The sequence below is a fragment of the Polyergus mexicanus genome, unplaced genomic scaffold, assembly GCF_030449975.1.
Source record: "Polyergus mexicanus isolate NDT 795.1 unplaced genomic scaffold, iyPolMexi1.0 SCAF_17, whole genome shotgun sequence".
Lineage (NCBI taxonomy): Eukaryota > Metazoa > Arthropoda > Insecta > Hymenoptera > Formicidae > Polyergus > Polyergus mexicanus.
Genome location: NW_027223337.1, coordinates 553,542 through 577,500, shown reverse-complemented (window position 1 = coordinate 577,500; position 23,959 = coordinate 553,542). Strand labels below are relative to the sequence as shown.

Here is a 23,959-nt window from a genome sequence, read left to right as displayed (position 1 = left end):
AATTGACAATACAATAATACATATAACATAGAATAATACTGATAAATAAAAATAATGCAAACAGAGAGATGTAAGAACATTAATAATTTTTTTTATCGAATTAAGAATTATCGAACGAGAATTCCGCCACTCACTGTTTATTCGAAAAAAATATTTGTTTTTCGGATTATACAAATAGAAAGAGAGATAGATATTACAGAATAACTTACTGTCCTCTATATAATTTTGCGGACAAGTGGGGGCGATAAAAGCGAATGTGGATACCAATGAAGTCGCCAGAGTTTGTGAGAGTTCTTGAGGATCTTTTGCGATTGTTTCCAATGTTAGTCGAGCTTTATCGCGTGCTTCCCTCACCTTGCACTCCGTTATTATACGGCCCAATGAGGAGATTGCGGCACATCGTACGTCACTGAAAATATTTGTTTTATTATTTTACAGAGTATGGAGAGAACGAAAAAAAGAATATATATATATATATATATATATCACAAAAAGAGGAGAGATTAATTATTTTATATAGAAGCGCGCTTGCATTTGTATAATGTTTGAACATTGTTAAATAAATAGACACATAATAGCTTGTAATTTATAAATATTTAAGAATATCAGAGCGAATAAGGTTTTAAGAAACTAATAATGGTAAACAGCCAAGAAGTTGAGATACGTGCATGCATAGATAGAGGAGAAACTCTCACACTTCAGGATCGCTGGCGAGCGTTACGATGGCTGGCACGATCTTGGCATTTGCCAACCGATCCGCGACGTGTGCGATAGCGGAACCGAATAATATTGCTGTCGCACATCTTACAGTTGATCTCTGATGCACCACACCTGCAAAGAAGAAGAAACTATAAGAGTTTGATCTACGATTCAGAAATATTCTCCGCAGGAGATTATAATAAAAGTATATATTTTTTTTTAATTTTAAGAAATCAAAATGCTATATGTGTGCATATGTTCATCTTTAACTTAATTTAAAAAATTTTAAGAAATATATTTTAATAAAATAATTGTGTGTATAGCTTGATAATAAAAAGAAATAAGTATTTTTTAAACTTATATTTATATTTTTTTTAATTTTCATATTATTTGAATATTATTTCTTTCACAAGCTAATAAATTAGTAATATGAAAAAAAGATATCTAACACGAACCATCCCATAAACTAGCAAGCACATATTCTTGTATTTGTTCTCGAGTGTATAGTATGCTCGCAGCGATTTGCAGCCAAGATATACTTGTGCCGCTCATAGATAAGACCACAAGGAACTGTTTGAGGTAATTTGCAAATTCTGTAGGATCGAGAGTGCTCAGGATCACCAAGTAACTAGGAATCAACGTGAGATTCATATTCTTCTTATCTGTCGATAGTGTTGTCAATAACTTCTCGAGTTCTGTTACCTCTGGGAAAAACACTGTTTGTATCTGAAATAGTATTAATTTATAAATTTATCTTCTAAATATATTAATATATAATATATTAACCTGAAATTTAGAAAATTAAATATTTTTATAAGAAAAATATTCAAGAACTATGAAATTTTTTAATCTAACATAAGATCTTTCAACGACATTTTTGTCCAGACATAGAATCTTATATTTACCCTGGATTGTGTGACATATTTCCCAAAGCCCACACATAATGAGTGAATGTACATAAGAAGTGCCTTCAAAACGTTCTCATATGCTGTGTCCACAGATTTCACCATTTCCAAGACATCAAATACTCTGCAAAAAAGGATAAAAGTATCCTCTAAGATTAATATCTCTCTTGAAATGTGAATAATCAAACTTATTCAAAAATTTGTATTCAAAGTTTATTATTTATTATCGTAAAATTTATTTTAATATTCATTGGGTAATATATTACCAAAATTACATTTTTATGTGATTTTTTTCATCATTATTTTATAATAATGAAATAATAATATTCACATACAGTTTTTTCGTAAACCATTCCAGCTCTGGCCAAGATGCATCTTCCCAGGATTTAGAGAAGAAGGTATTGAGGAGAACACCGACATCTATGGGACCCTCGTAGAATATCCTTGGATCGATGATATTGGAATGACACAAGACCAGAAATTCCTCGGCTGCACCACAAAGTTTCTAGAAAACTTTTGTGCTTTTGTTTTTGTGCGAGTTTATAAGCTTTATACAAAATCTCTAACACGAATTTCGGCGCTATGATTTCTCGGATTTTTGAATCTTTTTGGACTTAAAATCCTGGGAGTTTTTTCATTTCAATATTTAACTTGAATTTTTAATATTTTACTCAAATCAATTCAAAATTTTTTAAATTTCTAAATCTTCCATTTTTATTTTTACACAATCTTCAAATTATTAAATTTTTAACTCGTAAATCTTCAAATGTGACAGATTTTTATACTCCAAGATCTTTAAATTATTTATTACTTACATTCTCCTATATAATAATTTAAATATAGGTTTAAATATAGATTTAAATATAGATTTTTGTATATTTGTCATTATAGATTTTTATTCGTTTCCTTTAACAACTCACACAAGTCCGGCGACATTCCATCTTCGACGCAGACTCGCACTGCGTTGGTATCAGCGACGCACAGGACTGTATATGGCAAGAGACATTGTAGAATACCGATCGACGGTACCAACTTGTCTTCGTCGACGTAGTCCTTATTCGGCGAAGTCTGCGAATGTGTTGGCTTCAACTGATTCTTCACTTTCGAGATTATACGCGGCAGCAAATTTACATGCAGCCTTTTCAAAGATAATGCCCATTGTGCCAGAACTGGTAACAATACTGATGATGCCGTTTCAACGACCATCGACGAGATGTCGTGAAGCGCCGTTAAGGCCAGTTCCTCACACTGTAATGTACATTAATTTATATATAGTGATAGATCTATAATCTATAATATATGAATGTATATATTATATATTCACGATAATAATAAATATAAAAATAATATAAAAATATATTAGAATAAAATAATACCTACTTGGAAATATTTGTCAGGATCATCCATTAAAGCTATAAGTAGTGCAAGGGTTTTCACAACACTAGTTCGAACAATAGGATCCTTATCTTCCAGTAACATCTGTTGCAACATTGACAGCATCAGCGAGTTTCTAATGGAAGCCGATGTGTAGGATGCCAGCACAGAGCAACATTCAACAGCTAATAATCTTCTCTCAGGATACTTGTGTTGACTTTGCTCCCAACAGATTGTTAAAATTTCTTCGCCTTCGAGTGGCTGTTCCGCAAGTTTTGCCATTATGGCTAAGCCTAATGTCACAAAAGATAGAAAAAAACTCAGCGATTGATTAGTTTTCTAAATTGTGTAAATGTGTCGAAACATACATATACAATATATATTAACACGTATATATATATTATACATAAATATATATGGTCCTTTTCCTTTAAGAATTATAAATATTATATGATTTACATAAATTTTGTGATCTAAATCATTAAATTATATATTGAACATTTTGCTCTAACCAGCCAATATCATTTGCCGCTCGTCCTCTTGTGGCCTCTTTTTCAAATTAAACAATAGCTGCAGCAACTTCTCTCTCTCGTTGGAATTGGAATGTAGATGAATTGCACTGAGAATTAAAGGAATGATTTCTTCGCGCTTGTTAAGGATGATGTTGGGTACTACACGTGGCAAAATGTATGTCAAGATCTCGACTAATGTATCCCTCGTGACTCCGCGCTTTAATGATTCCTCCATGGAAGATATTATTGATCCCGAAACATTCGCCAAGCAATGCGTCGCTATTTCTAATTTGAACTTTATCGGCAAATCTCTGCAATATATACGATTACGTTAGATAATTAGAAATTTTTAAGTAATGAAATTTTCACATATCATAAATTATTTTGTAAAAAAATTCAATTTATATTATTTTGTAGCTCTAGTTTATCTAATTAACTTATTTATCTCTAATTGTTCAATAAAAAAACCTTCATTGTTAAAATTAAATACGTATAATAAAATAACTAACCTTGAGGATGCTGTTGGTAAGACAGAAGATTTCTCTGTGATATTTACTTTAGGTAATTGCAGTCTAGTCCATTCTTTGTCTCCTGGATCTGTTTCATCTAGACTAACTACTGCAGAAGCGCTATCATCTTCTTCTGGTTCCTGAGTGGTGATTGACATATCCCTTGGTAATGGCTCAAGCAGTTCAAACTTATCAGGAGTTGTCGAGCTGGAATTGATGGTACGGATAGTTCCACAACTACCTGACTGTAAATAAAACAAAAATTTTTTGTGCAACTTATAATGTGTATAGTTTAATAAAACTACTAAATTTTAATTTTAAAATGTGTATAAAGTTATAGTTTATAAAATTTTTACAATAATTAATTACAAAATTATTTTATATAGGCAAAAGAAAATTTTCTTTATTTATAATAATTTGCTCACTTTGACTGGATTTTCTATAACATTCTCCTTGCTTGATGAAATAATTTCTTGAAGAGCAGTTTTTTCTTGTTCCAACACTATAATTTGCTGCTGTAACCTTTCAATCTGTTCTACCTGTGAGGAATATATAACACGTTCTTAAAATTTGAGAATGTATAAGTATGGTTACATTTTAGCTTCTAAAACTTTATAGATGCAATTATTCAAAATAACAAACCATTTCCTGAGATTCATCTTTCTGCTCCTCCACCTCTTCAACAACAAAGTCCGTTTGTACGGCAACACTGACAGACGGAGATTTGTCATATCCATTGGCTCTCATATGATCCCGATATATCTGCAATAATTTCGTAGGTTTTGGTATATCTAATCCAACATCTTGCCAATCCTCAAAATCTTGATCCTCGCATTCATCACTAAAAGTAATTGAAGTGAGCTTATAAGATCTTGCCAGTAAGTATTCATTGATGAGAAAGTTCAGTGCTCGCTGCTCATGTGGTTTTATGGGCAGCTCAATAATGAGATTCTTTTCCGAGCTCTTGTCTGGTGTCTTCAATGTACCTTCCAACTCTAAAAATTTTGATCACGATGTATTATTCATTAGAAAGTCATTATACAAATCAATATAGAAAAATGATATAAGAAAAACATACCTGTTACTACAGTTAGATTAGCACGCAATGCAGAAATATTTTCTCTAGCCTTGCGCAGTTCAAATTCCAGAATAGCAACTCTTTCATCAACACCAGCTCCATCTTCTGAATATCTTGTCATGTCCAAAGAATCCAAAGTTGCCTGACTAGAAGATCTGGCTAATATGTAATGTTTCATTTAATTAATTATCGTCAACCAATAGTTAATGAGATTTAATAATTCATATCAACTAATAAGATACGTGGATCTTAAAATGTTTTTCTTTCTTCAAAAAAATTCTTTACTTCTTTTTTTGTTTTGTAAATTATTTGCTGTACAAATTAAATAAATATATTCGTCTCGTCTTAAAATAAACTGTTTGCATTAAAATCTATGCCTTTTACAAGACTAATATGAAACATACGCATCGGTGTATATGGTTCTGGTTTGATATTAGAGTTTTCGAAATTGTTTGGATTTGAAAAAAACTCTCTAAGGATGGGCAATTCCTTGCCAGCTTCGCATAATTCAGCATGCAACTCTAAAGCCGTTAACAGAAGCTTCTCATTGAGAAGCTTTGCGGCCATCTCCTCGTAAGATATTGACATCCTTGGAGTAATATATCCTGAAATAACAGTGGATGTGAAAAGTCTTATTCAAAGAAACATATGGTATGCAAATTACTAATTACTTTTTAGTTGTAAACAGTTTTGCGATGCAGTATGTTAGCTATTAACATTAATTATGTTGTGTAATTGTTAATACATGCTATAAAGTTAAATAATCAAATAGATAACCTTTGTTGTTCAAGGACAATGGCTCTTTTATTTCTTCGGTAGAACTCGCCATAGTATTAACGTGCTCAGGTATTTCTAAGAAATGACATTTCCACGTAAGACAATGTTAAATTGTCTTGTGTACGCTCTGACAAACGCACAATACATATGCAATAAAAAAAGATTATTTATAGGAAATCCAATGACAACTCATCTGACATCACGGAATGTCGTGTGGCATAGATAGGAAAATAGACGATAGAATTCTGTTCTTCGTTTCCCTAGAAATATTCCTAGATTTAAATTCCACCAATTGCATTCGAGGAGCATGCGCATCTAGATTTCTCCATTCAATTCAGTCAATTAAAATTGAGGAGATCGTACTCAGAGATGTTTATTTTAGCTGCAAAATTAATTTTCCGTCTTATATATACATACATATAAAATTTTTGTTATTACACATATTGATGTAAACTATATATTACATTACATAAAAAAGCTATACATTATAATAATAAAATGAATGTTTTATATATATATATATATATATATATATATATATATAGAATGATTGATATTATCTTATATTTTCGTTATACAATGCTAAAAAGTTATTATAATGAATTAAAGTACATAGAACAATTAATGTATAAGCAATAACATAAATAACAATATCAAGAGATTACTTTATTAATTCAATTGTAATATCGTTTATCTTTTTTATTTCATATACTGTACTTAGACTTTTATCGTATATATATATATATAACTTATATTTTTTATTTCTTGAAAGTCATTATATCAGCACTAACATCCATGAAGGCGAGGACGCGAATGCAAGCATTATGTAAACATTACAGCGATGTCTTAATCCTCATTGCTCGATCTAGATGTTATCTATAAATTAATTTATAACGTTAGAAAAACACGCATTAATAATCTTGTATATCTCTTGTTTTGAGCAGAGCTCGAAAAATGCGGCAGATTTTCACCTAATTTCTCGTATTATCTCCAAACGTCGTGAATTCAAGGAAAACCGTCATCGTCCTCCTCGGCCATCTCCTTGGCCAGTTCCAAGTCCTGTTGCTCCCTTTCCCTACGTTCTTCGGCGGACTCCAAGTCCTTCCCGTATGACTTAGGCGGGTAACGCATCGCCTTGACACTCTGATTGTGCAGATCGAGACAGAAAGTGATTCTCTGATGGAAGGCCAGCAGCGGTTCCTTAGTGCAATAAATATCCGTAGTCTCCTTACTACGCATGTAGCCATTTTCTGGATCCAGGGTAGCCTCGATGACCCCATCGCGAATCGCTTTCGCGACGATGAATTCCGCGTCTACGCTAGAATCCAATCCCAATTTACGGGCTATGTCGGTCGGCGAGATGCGCGAGTAGGAGAGTCCGATGGAGCGGATCGCGGTTTTGATGACGTTGTGCCGCAACCGCAAGATCAGGGTGAAGGTATGATCCGCGCGAAACTGCGGCCCAAAGTTCTCCAATACTTCACCGAAACGCTGTAGATTGCCCAGACGTACAGCCTGAGTCAACTGAAAGTACGGAGCTAGGGCCCTTCGTAGAGCGGCCTGTCGGAATATCTGTCTCTCCGGAATGTCGCCTAGAAGAAGCTCAACAGCGACCGCCAGTTTCTGAACCGTTTGCCTGAATCCGACCGCTGTAGTCTGCGGCGCCTTGCGCATCGCTTGCACGAGATACTTGTGCGCGGCCGAGTACTCCAATCTGGCGGCCTTTATCCTACCGAGATAATAAAGAAATCTTGCCCATTCGTTATTGCTGGCAGATTCGGGAAAGGTGGATTTCAGCACCAGCTTGTCCGCTTGATCGTAGAGATTATAGTGCAGATAGTTACGTAGCAGGCAATTAATCAGAACTGCCTGACCCTCGAAATCGTTACGCAGAGTCGCGGTGCGCAGACGAAGATGCAGAAAACCGCGTATCTTGTCCAGCTGATTCGTAAGCTCGTACGCGCGGGAGTGATAGAAGTAGCATTTGGCCGCGATCAGATCAATGGTCCTGCGATTCTGGGCTGCGATCTTCTGAACAAGCAGCTCGGAGCACTGTACCGCTTCGTTGTACTTCCTGGTGTCGATGAGCCGGATCAACACCAATAGGTGAACGTAAGCGTCGATCTCGGGCAGTAGCGACGACGAGGAGCTGCGGAACTTTTGAACGACGGTCTGATTGTCGTCGACGTCCATCGGATCCTCGATCCAGGCGAGCAGGGCGTCGCGCTCGGCGACGGACCTAGTGTAGAAGCCCGTGACGAGGCCGCGCAACACGACCGGATTAAGACGACGACGGGTGTTGGGTAGGGCGCGTAGAGCGCGCAACACGAAGCGCGGTTCCTTGTTCTGGACGGCCTTCTCGATCTGCCGGGTGTGCTCGCGAATGTCGTACAGGGTCTGCACGTCGGTGTCCTTGCGCTCGCTCGTGCCGTCACCGTCGCCGCTCTGGGCGTCTGGTGCGTTTGCGGCATTCACGGGATCCACGTCCATCGCCTCGACGTTTCTGCCAGTCGGCACGCCCATTGTACCTTTCGTTTGTCCTGCTCTTGTTCGGCAACGATCACGATGTTGACGATGCTTGTTGACTGACGGGCCGGGATCCCGGGATTCTCTCTCTTCGCTATTAAATATAACCTCCTATTCAGATTCTCATCGCTCCAGCAACGCTCGTATTTCTGCAAGTTCACGCAAAGCTCGACGAGAGGTTAGATCGTCCGCGAGCTCATTGGTGCATTCGGTTTTGAAGGAAGCGCAAAACAAACCATTGACGACGTATAGATTGTAGAGTCGAGACTCGACGTTAGATGCGTAATTATTCCCCATAAAGTCACTAGACGGAAATTTACGCAAAATCGCGCATCTTTGCGCTGATAGTTCGTCGATGCTTTTAGTTCTCTTCGTAGCATATAAGATCCGTCTATGTATTTGATATATCTATGGTTCGCGGCGAAGTAAATGGCGTAAACAACGATGGCGGCTATCGCTTCACGAGTGGAGGAGCTCGTTAAATATTTTAAATCGCATAACAAAATTCGGGAGCAGCAGAGTCACTCGGCAAAGGTGCACAGCGTGGGATGGAGCTGCGATGGCAAATACCTGGCCTCGGGCTCCTTCGACAAGTCCGTTTGCATATTTTCTTTGTGTCCCGATCGTTTGGTTAGTAAACACGAATATGATTTTCTCTAAACGTTTATCTTTGAAGCGGGAATTTTCTGTAATGTTTTTCTCGTCAGACTTGACGCACTCATTATTTTTATTTGCTCGTTTATATGTAAAATCAATAATTACGACACGTAGAACAATAGACATTTGGTAGCCGTGAGATGTAAGGATATAAAAACTATTTTTTAAATCAATTTTTAATATATATATATATTTAAATAATTGAAGAATTAATAAATCCCCATCTTTTATCTCAAGTTTACATTTAATATCATTTTGAAATATGAAATTTGATTATTAGCCTTTAACGTAAATCTTTTTTACAGAAGCAGGAAACAACTTTTAGAGGACATGGCGGTAGCGTGGATCAATTGTGCTGGCATGCCTTCTATCCAGAATTATTATCCACAGCGAGCGGAGATAAGACAGTTCGTATTTGGGATACAAGGACGCAGAAATGTACGGCAAACATCAGCACAAGGGGGGAGAATATCAACATATCATGGTCACCGGACGGTAACACGATCGCGGTTGGGAATAAGGAGGATCTCGTGACTTTCATCGATGCCCGGGTAATGAAGATACGCGCGGAGGAACAGTTCAACTTCGAGGTAAACGAGATCTCGTGGAACAAGGACTCGGACACATTCTATCTGACGAACGGCCAGGGTTGCGTGCACATTCTTAGCTATCCCGAATTGGAACTGTTACACGTGATCAAGGCGCATCCCGGTACGTGTATCTGCATTGAGTTTGATCCGACTGGCCGGTATTTTGCCACCGGATCAGCGGATGCGCTGGTGTCCTTATGGGACGCCGACGAATTGTGTTGCTTGAGGACGTTTTCGCGATTGGATTGGCCGGTGCGCACCATCTCCTTCTCATTTGATGGACAGCTGCTGGCGGCGGCATCCGAGGATTTAGTTATAGATATCGGTGAGGTGGAGACCGGCGAGAAGATCGCCGATGTCCCGGTGGAGGCAGCGACATTCACTGTCGCGTGGCACCCAAAACAGTATCTTCTAGCTTACGCGTGCGATGATAAGGACACTTACGATCGCAAACGCGACGCCGGAAGCTTAAAGGTGTTCGGCTTCGCAAACGATTGAGCGATCGTTTTTGTACTGAACTTACATTGTGCATTCGACAGGTGTTATCTTATTTTATAGAAATATATAAATTTATATATAAATTTGATATATAAATTTAGAACGATATTCCACACTTGTATAATTTACAGTCATACAACACATTTTTTTTTTTTTTGAAGTAATAAATTGTATAGAATTATAGAAGATAAGCGTAAAAAATTTTTTACAAATATGGAAAAATATGATATATTTATACAAAGGAGAATATATTAATTCTTTTAGTCCACAAGATTTGTATAAACAGGGTATGACAAAAGTATCATTAAGATTATATACAAAATAAACGGAACAAATTTTTTACATACAAATATACAATAACATGATATATTTATGAAAATGAATCTGAATAAATCGATTTTTTTATTTCACAATTCATATTAACATAAACGAAAAGAGACGAAAATCTCATTAAAAATCCTGTTTCAATAAACATAAAGTTGTATGTACATGTACAACATATGTTCCAGTTAAACTTTGTATATTTCACTTTGCCGATCACTCGAATCGATTTATTGATAGAAATTGGACATATATGTGGAATCTTTTGTTGACGGCTCGGTTGACATGGTTACTGTGTTCAGCTTGAATCACTCGAACCACGTGAGTCATATTTCATTTTGCTTGTATGAAGATCATCGGCGGAAATCTCGCGTTCTTCGTTGGATCTCATTGGATCTTGCTCAGCGTCCTCCGATGTTCTTCATCTCGCGATGGCAAATCCGGATGAGACAAAGATCATCTGCCAATGTCTATATACTCCTAAAGATGAAAGTGTGAAGGATAGCTTCAATAACGCTCCTAACATTCACGAGATCGACGAGGAGAGCGAGACCGAAGAAACGACGATCTTGGAGCAGCCGAATCATTCTGCTCCGGACGAAGAAGATGATTACGTTGCTCAGGAAAGCAGGGATGCGTCGGACGACGAATCGGCATATGTAGGCGAGTCCTTTTGCTCCGACGAGTCTTGCGACGAGTCCGAAGTTACTAACATCGCATCGGGATCGCTAAATCCTTCCTCTCTGTTTCGCATCGGTAATCTTCAGCATAGCCAGAATTCGAAAGAGCCGGATGAAGATGTCAGCGAATCAAGGTGGAAGGATGAATTTTACTCGATGAGCGACGAACCATCTCGTCCGACTACAGCGGATAGATTGACCAGGCCGAGGAGATGCAGACGATGGAACATGAGCTTCACTGACGAGGAGATGCGTAAAATCGAGCGGGAGAACGAGCTGCTGCTGAGGAAGATTATGGCACAGCAGAAACCCCGGCATAAAATCCTCGGTGAACGCAGTGCTCAGCCTAGGATCAGCAGCTCCGCGATAAACAGGAAAAAGTTGCAAAAGAGGATAGAAGACGACAACATGGTATGTAGTTCCTTTCGATATTGCAGATGTGCGTATCAAAAGGTAAAATATATAATACATATAGCGTTATTATATATATATATTTCATTTATAAGTAATTTGAGCATAAACTGGCGCGAGAAATGCATAACGCGAGAATTTTATTTGCAGCTGCTCCTCAGGAGGATACAACAGGTCAAGTCGTGCGTTTTCACAAATGCATCGAAAACGGGTTGTAGATTGACCTTTTTGTAGAGTCCTTTTTTTATAATTTGAAAAAATATTTTTATATCATCTCGTTTAGAAATTGAATGAATCGTATCTGCTGATTAAGATGAATTTGATAAACTTGATAATTTTGTATTACAGCTTTGTAGAGAAATGACACGAATATAATGCACATGAAATGATATACTTTTTTTAAATATATATAAACTATCAGTGTCGTACCGTTTTGCAGAAGAAAAGCTTACAATGTTTTTTCTTTTTTTATTCTAGTAATCTGAGGAAAAATAATTCTTATTTTTTAAAAGCACTTTTTTGTGACTTCTTTATTAAAACACAACGATTACCAGTCTTGAAGAATAGGTACACATTTCTTTCATTTTTCATACTTTGTATACAACGCAATCTTGTAAAACTTACTCTTGAAAATTTGCTTGAAGGTATCTCTACAAGTCAAGACTATAAAAAATCACAGTTCTCACTCGTCTCGAATAACTTAATTATTATTCGTGATTAATATACCAAGATCCGGGACTCTCGAGTATTGCGATAGTTTGTTTTCTTTTTTCCTCCTTTTTTAGTCCCTCTTTTTTTAATCTCCCTTACATATGCATACGCGGACAATGCTGCGAGAGAAGAGAAAGAATGTGCTGTAAATCAAGAAGCAAATTATAAATTTCCGTATATATAAGCCATATAACGATATAGTTGTTCCTTTAAATTAATACGTGCTGTGATTATAATATGAAAAACTGTATTTCCTTTTTTTTCACTTTTTTATGCAATTCCACATATGCTATTTCCATTTTATTTGTAATCGATCAATCAATATATGTATCCTTTATAAAACAAACCAAACAAAAAGAAAAAAATAATCGATTATCCTGCACAAAGTACACCTCACTCATAGTAATTTAAAGTATCGCATTATAGTATGCTTTAAATAAAGAAATAAAAAATGAGAAACATAACATCTAGATTTTGGTTTAAGAAACAATATGAAAATAACTCGTTCGAGAAACTATTCATATCTGTGTGTGTTACTATTAATATATCGTCCAACGTAATAGTAACAATCATATCACAAAGTACGCTCAGCGTGGTTGTAACAAAATATAACAATTTCCAATGTGGCTTTCGAATCCATACATCATAGTCGCAACAATCATATTGTCGCTGTTAAGAGACCGTCATTTACTTTCGATTTTTGCCAAAAAATCGTGAAACAAAAATGTACGATATCACAAGATAAAACCTTCCTTTGTTTCTTCTATCATATTAATCCTCGCGTTTCGTTCGCCACGATTCAGTCGATGACGGCGTCCATATTGTGCTGAGCGAACGAAACGGATCAAATCCGGATCGTTCCTGGAATGATAAAAAAAAAAAAAAAAGAAAAAAAAAGAAACATTACTTCATGAATCATTCCGTTAGATGCATTTTAGTATTCGTTGTTGTTATTTACTTGCGTATCCGACTCGGACTGTAATGTTTGCGACATCATGGGCGGTGCAGCTGCACCCCAGGGTGCTGCAGCCCATACACCCCCCGTATTGATTCCCCATACACCGCTACGTTCCTCTCCGACCGCCGCTCTAGTATACAATGGTTCCCAATTCGTATCAACTGTCCAATTATCTGTAATCGTGTATTTAATATACACTTGTAAAAATATTATTGTACATTGTGCGCAAAAATTTTTTTTTTAATCTTAAAGACATTATTAGATGAATTTTGTCTATTCTCTTAAACTTTAATTTAGATTATTTAGGATAAGAAATGTTCTGGTGCATTTTTTTCTGAATAAATTTTCTAAATACCTTTCAAATCAGACAAAACAGGTTTCTCTGTTGTTTTCGGTGATTCCAACTGAAATCCGCTTGTACTGTCTGCCATCAAATTTATCATAGGAGTATCTTCCCACAATTGACATCGCGTGTCTTCTTCAGGTGTCTCCAGTTCTACTAAAGGCTCGTCAGTTTCTGGAAGATCGTCGTATGGCACCAATTCGCGTTCAAACTATAAGATTCGACACGATACGATAAATTAATATTTGAATTTATAAGGAGAGAGAGAGAGATATTCGAAAATAAAATTAATTCAAATTGTGATATTTACAGGATGTTCTGTAAAAGTATTGATGAAGTAACTATTCGAATGTTGCGCATCCGGCTGTAAGATTAGAGGCTCCGAATTGAGTGCTTTATCTTTATCCAATGATGTGATACAGAGAGGAGTTTTTGACATCAAACTATACTCCTTCGATGTTTGCAACAACTCTTGTGTCGACTGTGATTTAGCATATTGAACATTTTTGATGTCGGTGCCGAACACCGTGGATAGATTTGACGTATTCGTTTGACTCTTGTGATTTACATGATTTAAATTGGAGAACGGCAAAACGATCTCCTGACTTCGGGCCACCACGTCGCTGAACTTAGCTCTGTTCTCGCCCCAACACGAGGGCGGAGGCGGTAATGGAGTCGGAATTGTTCCTACACCGCGCGTTACATCCTCTTTTTGGCTTATGCTTCCATTTACAGAAGGAGCTATAACAATAACAAATGAGAATTTTTATAAATCTTTTTATGCTAGTTACACACACACACTTCTGAAATAAAAGTACTAATATTTTTATACATATACATTTTTTAACTAAATATTATAGATTAATAAATATGATTTATATGGGTCAAAGAATAAAGAAAAAGATTGCGCGATTTATACATAGATCAATAGATTCAATATGAAATAAAATCTACTTTTATATTATATTGATACAAAATTTAAGAATCTAACAAAAAAATCTATAATAGATTTTATTATAATATATGATATTATATATGAATAACATACATTTGATGTGTGTTTTATCAGCTACACGACGTTTTTGCACTGTCTTCTCCTTCCGTGGTGGATTCTTATTCTGACGTGATAACTTGAAAGATGATTCAACGGTGCGTGAGGTATGAACATGGTGCTTCGTGCTAGATCTATTAGAGCTCGTCTTCCATCTATTTGGATTATTTTGTCTTTCTTTATCATATTCATCGTCATCACAGTCACCTTCGTAATTATCCTTATAATCTATGCATGGCACAGGAGGAATAGACTGAGGTTTGCTTTTCTTAGATATCGGCTTTCTTTGTAGCTTTTCTTGCTTCCCGCACGATTGATCAAAATTCTGAATAAAAATTAGAAAAAAAAATCTTTTCACAGATCTCTGCAGAAACAACCTATTTGCTCGGAACTTTTAATCAATGTCCAATTTTTGGGACAAAAATTTGATTATGAATATATACATATATAATTATACATAATTAAATATAATTATTTTAATATACATATAAGATTATTTAAAAAGTAAAAGTACAATTGCGTTGAACTAAAATTTTTTATAATCATATGCTTTAATAAATCGACCTGAATAGCACTTACTTTACAGGATATTGTTTCATCGTGGGTCGAACTCTCCGTTGTCGTGGACGAGGTCTCTTCCTCTGAAAGATGAATGGTTTTTTGAACACTCGTTGATTCGAGCTTTTTCAAAGAAACGTGATTATTGTGATTACTGTTGTTGTTTGCGATGTTATTCGTTTGTTTATTTCGCTTGTCCGATTTATTAATTCGATTGTTATTGATTATTCCCGCGTCCACTTGAACCTCATGATCGAACAACTTCGGCTCTTCCTTGACATTCAATTGTGTAGCTTGTACTTTTCCTTTCCTATTTGATGTCGGACTCGATTTCGTAACCATATTAACAGTATACTTTTTCTCTTGAACCATTTGAGTGTCCGTTAGCGTATCGTTCGCCACACAATTGTCCGATTGAGTCTCGTAAATATTGCTTTGCTTTTTGCTATTCTTCTTCTTCGATCCATTCGTCATATTCAGGGCGTTAGTAGTGCTATCTACATTAGACAGTTCCTCGTATCGCTTGAAAGATAACAGATCTTTAGATTCGGTGTCCAACTTGAATCTGCGTTCTTCCTCGGTGGACCAATCCGGGATTTTCAATCCTTTCTGCACGTCTTTGTCCTTATACTTCTTAATGTTCATCAACGACCAATCCGAGAAGCAAGCTTCATCCTTCTTTGTCTTGCTTTTATCGTCGTTTGACGTAGTTCTCTCGTTCCTGTTAACGGTACCAATCTGCATCGAATTGTGCGTCGAAATGTGTGACAGCAACCTCAGATCTAGGGGCGGTTGCACTGGACTCTCCTTCGAATAATTGGCCAGGGCTCCCCGTAGTATTCGATCCGCCTCAAAGAACGAGACCGCGAGAACACTCACCAACACTATCGATGAAATGCTAATGGCGGTCCACTGCATCGCGCGTTCCCACGATGGTCTAGCGAACACCGGCGCGCACAAATCCAATGAATGCACCGGCAAAATCGCCAATAGATTAAGTATCACCACACCGTTTTCGACATTCTCGTCTCCGTCCGATCCTCCGCTCGTTAACACCAATAGTTTCCGTTCCACGCGCGACAACGTAAAATCCGGCGTGAACGCTATCTCGATTTTTTTAGTAGCGTTTGGATTCAGCTTGAAGGGCGCGCAATCGAGTACCTTGAAACCGTAACCCTCGCAACGCCAGTCATTGATATAGAAGCCGTAAATCTCAATCGGCAGCTCTCCCGTGTTCCTAGCCGTGAAAGAGCGTTTTACCGTGAGAACGGGAGTCGTAGCGTGTTTGCTACGGTCTCCTGAAAAGAAGAAGCGTTACATGAAAAGGAAAAGAAAAGAAAAGAAAGAAAAAAAAAACTTTGTTCTGAGATTGTGACCTTAGATTGAAATGATCGAAAAATGTGCAATGTAAAAATCTGTTGATTTTTCAACGACAAAATTTGCAAAAGTGCAATAACAGAATGATAAATTTATAAATATCGTAAAAAAGATCTTTCTTTAGATTGTAAAGCAAAGATGAGGAAACGTACATACGTTCGCAATCTTTAAAATGCTTATCCACAAGTTCAAATAGTAGGGGCGTAGTCGACCCCGGTTTGCGATTGCCGAATCTAAATTGCGCACTCGCGCCTCGACCGCTCATACGTAGGACTTCTAAAATAGTCATATTATTTCTGGAAAGGCAACGTAAAACATACATTAACACGTGAGATAGCTATATTATTAATCTTATCTCTTGCTAATATTTTTCTCTTCCTTTATCTTATCGAAACACTTGCCTAATATATAAAAAACCAGAGGACACCGAAGCGGAGACGGGTGTATACGCCACACGAATCATCCTTGTCTCCAAAGAGTATAAATACAAAGGAACCGATTGAGACGCTACCGGTATACTCCACCGTTTTTTGAACAGCTCTCGCTCATCAGCATTCTCTTCTAGCTTGAACTCTTCTGGGACTGTGGACGAACATTCCGCGCACACGGGCTTAAATCTGCACGAATATTAAAATTTTAAATTTAATTCGAAAAGATTGCCAAGCACTAAATGATCAAGTACATACTTCATTGGTAAAGAATGATAAAGACGTGCTCCTTGAGGATAGCTCCAGTCCATAACTAGCTGAACTATAAGCGGACTCGCGCTCGGATTGTGCAACTTGATTGTTCTATACGACATGTTTCCGACTTGCGTGAGTGGGAACATCAAAACGCTTTTGTTTTTTATACCGACCAACAGACTCGGCCAATATGGTTTAATGTTTACATAAAACCGATGACCGCGTACTTCGGTTGTGTCCATGCGCATCGTGACATTTTCCCACGAGCCATCCGCGGTAGAGTTGACGAAACGCGCATATCGCGTGTTCAGCAAATTCAAGTCGGAGTCGCGAGTATGCGAGGGAAGGCTCATCGTATTCAACCACTGATTTCCCACTATAAAATAAAATGTAATAAAATTGTAAAACGACTAAGCATCTAATGCAACAATTTCATAGAAAATAAAAATGAGACGATGCGTTAAGTTTATAAATTGCAAAGATGACTAAAAAATGATTATGCTTACTATTGGTGTCTACTGATAAACCTAGATAACAATGTTGCTTGCAAGTCACCGAAGGATCAATTTGTATCGAGCCGACATTATTTTCGCCTTTAGATATAATTGGCATGGTAGCTTCCTCCAACGGGATATACTTTATTCTGTCGTCCTTGTTTATGGGTGCGATATGCGTCACTTCCATCGGTCTCGAAAACGTGGATTGCACCTTTACTTGTTGCACACAGATCGATCCCTATCCGGCATTGAGATTACATATAAATAGGATGTCTATTCAAATCTTTTAAAAAATTCCCTGATCTTCCAGATATTTTTATTCAAAAAATTTCAGGTAAAAAAAAATAGTTTAAAGATTTTAGGGTACACTTTCTACAATAAATTTTTTTATTGTATAAGTTTTCTAATGTTACATTCTAATGACTAGAAATTACAATAAAGAATATGTACTGCACATATTCAATATTTTATTAAAACATAGATTATATATAAATAGACAAATATATATTTATCATATATTTTAAATACTTAGTTTACTTGGACTCGCCAACTGTTTATAACATAAGAGCAAAATTGTCAGAGAGGATTTTTTAAAAAATTCTCTGAGTCCCAATATAAAATCCCTGAAAATTCCAGGTTTTTCATATTTTTCCAGGGAATAGATAACATTATCACACCCCGATAAACTCATAATAGATATCTTGGATATCAGGACAGATATCAAGGACAAAGTTTGGAAGAATCTAATTGTAAAATATAACTTACAGGAAAGCAATCGGTAAAAATAAGCTTCTTCAAGGAAATCTTGCCGTGTGCAACTCGCATATACACCGGCAAGGTAAATCGCTCGTATGTCGTTCGCACGAAAACATCGCCGACAATCGTATCTTCCTCGACCATAGGAGTCTTCACTTTGATCTTAAAAATTGCCAGAAACTCCGGTCTTATGTATTGCTGAAAATAGTAAAAATATTTATTTATCGCATAAAAAATCTCGTAACTTGAATGCGAATTTACCATGCGGAGACTTACGTTTCCAGAATGACTGCACACAGTTATATTTCGAAATTCCATATCCAACAAATCTGCGGGACCATTTTGACATCCCATCAATTCTAAAACTGCACCAGGCATATTCACGCCCCAGCTATGTAGTTCCACATTGACGGGGTTCTGATTCTCCAGCGCAAAAATTGCCTCGTTCTCAGTGCCGCTTCCTACAGTACCGAAATTCATAGTTCCTATGTCGTTCTCCTTCTCGCTCGGCATAACTTTTCTCAGTTTCCCGTCATAACTCAATACCGGAACTTCAGTCACGGACACGTTTGAATGTATCAATATCGATGACTCCATTTTCACGCTATCACCCTTCCGTTCTTTGGCAAGTTGTAAAGAAAATATATTGACCTTTTGTTCGGGTTTTATTACTCTAGGAGTAAAATCTTTTATCTGAAAAAATTTACGCGAACATTTTTTTTTATTTCAGGAAGTAAAATAATTGAAAAGAGAAAGAAATACTAGAAATTTAATTAAAAAAGATAAATAAGTTTGTACCGTAAAAAGCGATTTCGCATTCGAACACATCGTGACATTCGTAATAGCTAGTGGTAATTTAAATTTGTTCACCACGCTAAAGTTTCGGGCTTGATTGGATTGTGGAGAACAATAGTGGGTAATCGATGTGTTTACTTCTAATCCACCCTGCAGCACTTGAGCTACCCATGGAATTTCTAATTTTTGATGAGAGCCACCTGGACCTACTGCTTTTATTATCAATTTGCCTTTAAAATGTTGCTCATCCAAACCGGTTTTCCCTAAGAAGATTAATATGAAATTATTTTAACTAGAGCAATAATCGCAAGCCGTTTTTCTATCATATAATCAACAATGTAGCATCTTACAATCATAAACCAGCATTCCAATGGCAATTGGTATATCTGTCTCTCCTGGAATTATTGCTCGCTCAAAATGCAGTTTTAATGCTTTTGTTACAGGTGTATTTATAATATTCTAGGACAAATATTTTGTTTGCTTAGTTTAATGTCTTGTGAAATGTATCGAAATTTTTTCTTTAGAAATTACTTCTACATTCGGAAAAAACTTCTTCAAACAGTTTGATCGTTCAACTTACCATAACTTTGATTGCTTTCTTCGCGGAATTTTTTAAAGCAATGGGATGGCGAATAGGCGGCTGTAATGATCCACCCATACCTAAATTAATTATTCCAGAACTTCCACCCCAATGAAGACCAGCTCCACTTTTGACCTCTACTTCGACTGCTACCACAAGGATCTCAACAATATTATTCACTTTAAATCTGCAACATATATTTCATATATATTATATATATATTAATACATACATGATATAAATACAATATTGTATTATGTTTAACTAACCTAACATATGCCGAATGATTTTTTTCCATATAAGCATTAAAAGTTAGTCTGATGATAGGCTTTGTTTGATAAGGTGGAATTTCCCATAATTCTCGAGTACCTTCTGCTTCGCCCGATGGTAACTCTAGTTGAAATTCTCCACCGCTGCTATATACTTCCACCACCTTTATTTATGTAATAGACATAAATTATTAAAGTGGCTAACATATGTAAATATTTTTGTGTAATCAATAAAAATATTTTCGCATACTTGTAAAGTTTCCGGATGAGGATTGTGCATATATATAAGAGGTGTAAAAGATGCATTTAATGGTAACTTGACATCGACAGGTCGGAGTCTATAAGGACTACTAACACTTATTCCTTTGACCTGCAGATGTAGAAGCATCTTATTATGCAACACATCGTACACATATGCATAATTAAAACTATGATCGAAATAAATCTCTCTTACCTGATACTTTAGTGTCCCATCTAAAGTATGTATAAAAAGGTGTGTATCGATATCACCTTCGTCTCGACCAAGGAAGACAACATTAAATGTCGTGTTCCCTAATGGTGGAATTATCTGAGATAAATATAACAATTATTAATTATTACTAGCTAATTCAATATATCCATATTTTTTCAATTACTTAGAAAATACATTTAATACTTAGAGATTTTATAAATTATTGTATCAGCTTAATTATCATACAGTACAAGCGCTTTGATTTAGCTTTCATGCTCTATCTGTGAGAGATTATCATTATATCCCATTACTTACTTTACTTTGAAAAAATGATGAATGGAAATGCCGTGTATTTCCAGATATCGATGAAAGATGTATAGTTTTATTGTGATCTTTGTTAAACATGATCACGGTTTCTTGGTGAGGAATACCGAGTTGTCTAAGAGGAAAGATATTACATATAACTTTCATGGTATTAAATAGAGATACTCTATATTAAGCAGTATTCACCTTTCTTTGAAATCTAAGATGTTTGGCTCGAAAGAAATGTGAGAGAGCAAAACTTCCCTTTTATCCTCGTCCGATATAGTATCCCTTAAATATATGATAACGCCATTCAGCAATTAATCATTCTATTATTAAGTGCAATACTTGTAAAAGTGGAAATTGAAAATAGGAAAGGTATAAAAAATATTAGCTTAAAATAAATTGGTCTGATACTCTGTTAGTAAAAGAAATTAGTTTCAATTCTAGGCTTTTCTTGTTAAATATGATATAATGAAATAATTATTCACCACAGAGGATTTTGTCATAAATTTTAACCTTTTTATAATACATATATATTTTGCTTAAGGGGAAAAACAAAAAACATCCTATTCCTTTTTTTTCAGAATACATAATATGTCAATTTTGAATTATCTTATCTTTGGTTTACTAATGGTTTCGAAGGTCGTTTCAACTTAGTAAATATTGCTGTGAATCATAAATTAACCAAAAATATGACAATAAGATAATTTTAATGGTTACAAGTAGAACGCAGTTAAATAGGCAAACATTTTTTTACAAAATTTTGAATTCTGAAAAACTGGCAAAAAAGTTTTTCACAATACATACGTAGGATCCCCTATGTGACTATCAGAAAAAAAGATTATAACAAGTACCTTTCCTACTTTCATTTACCATTATTTTAATGAGTATTATGCTTACCCAGCCCCATGTACTGTATTAGCAAAATCCTAAAAAATAACAGAATTCCGATATAACATCTTTTGCACTATATACATATTTTAATAAATTGTAATTATTCAATAATAATTTTATTATTTGTTACAAATGGACAAGTCTTTTACAATTTTATTTTTGCATCTACAAGTACCTCTTTCTTAAATATTTAATATATAAATGTATAATATATATAATTGTATATATGACAAGATAACTGACCTTATGCATAGATATTGGCTTACTATCCAAAAGATATTGAACATTGTTGTCATTTTGAACGAAGGCTAAAATATTAAAATATATTTGTAATTTAAAACAGTTTAAATACATGTCACTGAAATAATGCTCATGTTTACAAATTTTACAGCATATTTCAAGGCACGACAAATATAGTTTAAAGGTATACAAAATTATATTAGAAAAAGATGACATTTATACAATTGACAATGTGTAATACACGCGTGTATTATATAGAATCTAATTTAACTTTGCACAATAAGATTTCTACACAGTTTGAAGAGTTTCATACATATTTCAAGGAAATGTACAAAAGTATAGGAGGAGAAACTTACAATTATAATTAATATAATTAAAACTTCACATATAAAAACGCATTCTTTTTCCTAAAATTAATCCAGAAGCGCGACAAAAATGCCGAGCGTTATCCGATTCTCTCGCGAAGCGCAAACATCACGCCTTGCGTAACATAAACAAACGTCCAGTCATGACAGGCGAAACGCGCGAGGTTATATCATCCTTATCGCGACAATTTTTCGAAAAATTCGAGGAAACACGGGATCGCGGAGACGCGGTTCGCCGGGACGCTCGGCCCGCGCTTGACAGCGCTTGGCGCGTAAAGTACGCGCGCAACGTGACCTTCATCGCCAACAGTATTCTGCGAAGTTGTTCAATCCGGAGGCTTTACCAACGCGTTTCCTTACGAGTCTCGCGTCACTCAACAGCTCGAGAAGGCTCTCGTATTCGCGACGCTTGTCATTATTCGAACCCGTTTCGATCAACATCGAAATAGTTGTGCGGGGCAGAGAGAAAGAGAGAGAAAGCGAGAAAAAGGATGAGAGAGAGAGAGAGAGAGAGAGAGAGAGAGAGAGAGAGAGAGAGAGAGAGAGAGAGAGAGAGAGAGAGAGAGAGATGTTCACCATTGTTGTGGCCGTGCAGCGACGACCGAATTTGCGACGTCGTGTCCAGTAGCGTCAGCAGGAACAGATAATAGAACACCTTTAACTCGGGCATAATAAGACTTATACGGCTGATGCTGCTGCACTGCTGTTACGTCGACTCTGTTGTTGCTGTTCGCTATTTTGTCTTTAGCAGACACGAGAGTCCGCTTTCGGCCATACTTCGGTACTATCGAAGCTCGCGGTGTATCGATTTCGCTTTGGGCGCGAGCAGCGCGCGAAGCGGTCGCAAGAACGTAAAGCGCCATCCGCCTTCGCGCCCTCTTCGAATCGAGTCGAAAAATTACTATAGTCTTTATTACGCTTGTAATTTTACGCAACATTATTTTGCAAGTATGTTGCTCTGCCTCACTCCTACAGATTCTCTCTTCACTTTTGTCATCTCTACATCTTAATATTAATTACCTATCGCCGCATTAAATTGTTTTGTTCAAGTGAAACAACTACACGAGGCATATGTATCGATTATGGATTTTTCGCATGTACGTGTGTATAACTTATTAGAGAGAGAAGGTAATTTTCGAAAAATAATTTTGCATATAAATTAAATATTAAACTATTCATAATATTTAAGGATTGTTTTAACTGTCTTGCGCTGGATTCCAAAACGGTGTAAAATTTCTTGTTTTTCTACGAAATATATATTCCATTATATTTTGTTATTTTTCTTTCAAAAGCTTCGATGGAAAAGTTTACTAGAATCGATATTAGTTGCGAGATTTATTGAATCTAGTATCTTTGAGATTAGGGTGCGTTCGAAGATCTTACCCATGAAGTAAAAGTAACTAAATTGAATTGACCAATCAGAAAAGGAATCTTTATTCATTTTTGTCCTGATTGGTCAATTAAACGTTACTTTACTCCATATATAATATTTTTGAACGCACCCTTAGCAATATGAGCACGTGCAATATATATGTGCAACTGTGACCCATAGAATGAAATTTTTTGTTTATGTAATTTATGTGATAAA

The 23,959-nt window shown here is 36.1% G+C and overlaps 5 protein-coding genes across 8 annotated transcripts in view; 2 read left to right on the top strand and 3 right to left on the bottom strand.

Annotated features, from left to right (window-relative positions):
- The window catches only part of LOC138940764 (RAB11-binding protein RELCH homolog), a 7,241-nt gene extending 1,181 nt beyond the window's left edge, over positions 1-6,060 (bottom strand). The window contains exons 1-14 of the mRNA XM_070309956.1: positions 5,855-6,060; positions 5,482-5,682; positions 5,078-5,236; positions 4,642-4,994; positions 4,425-4,538; positions 4,000-4,244; positions 3,491-3,801; positions 2,985-3,271; positions 2,525-2,852; positions 1,940-2,093; positions 1,605-1,728; positions 1,155-1,425; positions 696-831; positions 210-409 (exon numbers count right to left, since the gene is read on the bottom strand). Of these exons, the coding sequence (XP_070166057.1) occupies positions 210-409; positions 696-831; positions 1,155-1,425; positions 1,605-1,728; positions 1,940-2,093; positions 2,525-2,852; positions 2,985-3,271; positions 3,491-3,801; positions 4,000-4,244; positions 4,425-4,538; positions 4,642-4,994; positions 5,078-5,236; positions 5,482-5,682; positions 5,855-5,906 (2,935 nt within the window). The 5' untranslated portion in view covers positions 5,907-6,060. The remainder of the gene's footprint in view (positions 1-209; positions 410-695; positions 832-1,154; positions 1,426-1,604; positions 1,729-1,939; positions 2,094-2,524; positions 2,853-2,984; positions 3,272-3,490; positions 3,802-3,999; positions 4,245-4,424; positions 4,539-4,641; positions 4,995-5,077; positions 5,237-5,481; positions 5,683-5,854) is intronic.
- A 461-nt stretch (positions 6,061-6,521) lies between these two features.
- On the bottom strand, positions 6,522-8,598 carry Rpn3 (regulatory particle non-ATPase 3). Its single transcript, XM_070309830.1, has 2 exons — positions 6,826-8,598; positions 6,522-6,730 (listed from the first exon to the last, which is right to left on the bottom strand). The coding sequence occupies exon 1, from the start codon at positions 8,375-8,377 to the stop codon at positions 6,860-6,862; it is 1,518 nt and encodes a 505-aa protein (XP_070165931.1). The 5' UTR covers positions 8,378-8,598; the 3' UTR covers positions 6,522-6,730; positions 6,826-6,859.
- Positions 8,599-8,804: 206 nt separating this feature from the next.
- Tex (THO complex 3 homolog tex) lies at positions 8,805-10,435 on the top strand. Its single transcript, XM_070309958.1, has 2 exons — positions 8,805-9,010; positions 9,343-10,435. Exons 1-2 carry the CDS (start codon positions 8,825-8,827, stop codon positions 10,123-10,125), a joined length of 969 nt encoding a protein of 322 aa, XP_070166059.1. The 5' UTR covers positions 8,805-8,824; the 3' UTR covers positions 10,126-10,435.
- Positions 10,436-10,604: 169 nt separating this feature from the next.
- On the top strand, positions 10,605-13,149 carry LOC138940444 (cilia- and flagella-associated protein 97). The gene is made up of 2 exons (XM_070309345.1): positions 10,605-11,537; positions 11,688-13,149. The coding sequence occupies exons 1-2, from the start codon at positions 10,878-10,880 to the stop codon at positions 11,769-11,771; spliced, it is 744 nt and encodes a 247-aa protein (XP_070165446.1). The 5' UTR covers positions 10,605-10,877; the 3' UTR covers positions 11,772-13,149.
- On the bottom strand, positions 12,295-23,155 carry Tmem131 (Transmembrane protein 131). 4 transcript variants are annotated; one of them, XM_070309343.1, is made up of 24 exons: positions 22,948-23,155; positions 22,010-22,074; positions 21,773-21,801; positions 21,077-21,160; positions 20,882-21,005; positions 20,570-20,683; positions 20,366-20,485; positions 20,116-20,279; positions 19,847-20,033; positions 19,617-19,725; positions 19,270-19,529; positions 18,748-19,164; positions 18,481-18,669; positions 17,725-17,953; positions 17,222-17,594; positions 16,937-17,152; positions 16,692-16,831; positions 15,314-16,456; positions 15,180-15,241; positions 14,598-14,925; positions 13,860-14,290; positions 13,562-13,760; positions 13,207-13,403; positions 12,295-13,109 (listed from the first exon to the last, which is right to left on the bottom strand). In XM_070309343.1, exons 1-24 carry the CDS (start codon positions 23,039-23,041, stop codon positions 13,020-13,022), a joined length of 5,364 nt encoding a protein of 1,787 aa, XP_070165444.1. In that variant the 5' UTR covers positions 23,042-23,155; the 3' UTR covers positions 12,295-13,019. The 4 variants fall into 4 exon arrangements, with proteins under 4 accessions (XP_070165444.1, XP_070165442.1, XP_070165443.1 ...); XM_070309341.1 differs by having other exon boundaries at positions 15,180-16,456; XM_070309342.1 differs by having other exon boundaries at positions 13,207-13,379; positions 15,180-16,456.
- Positions 23,156-23,959: the final 804 nt, after the last annotated feature.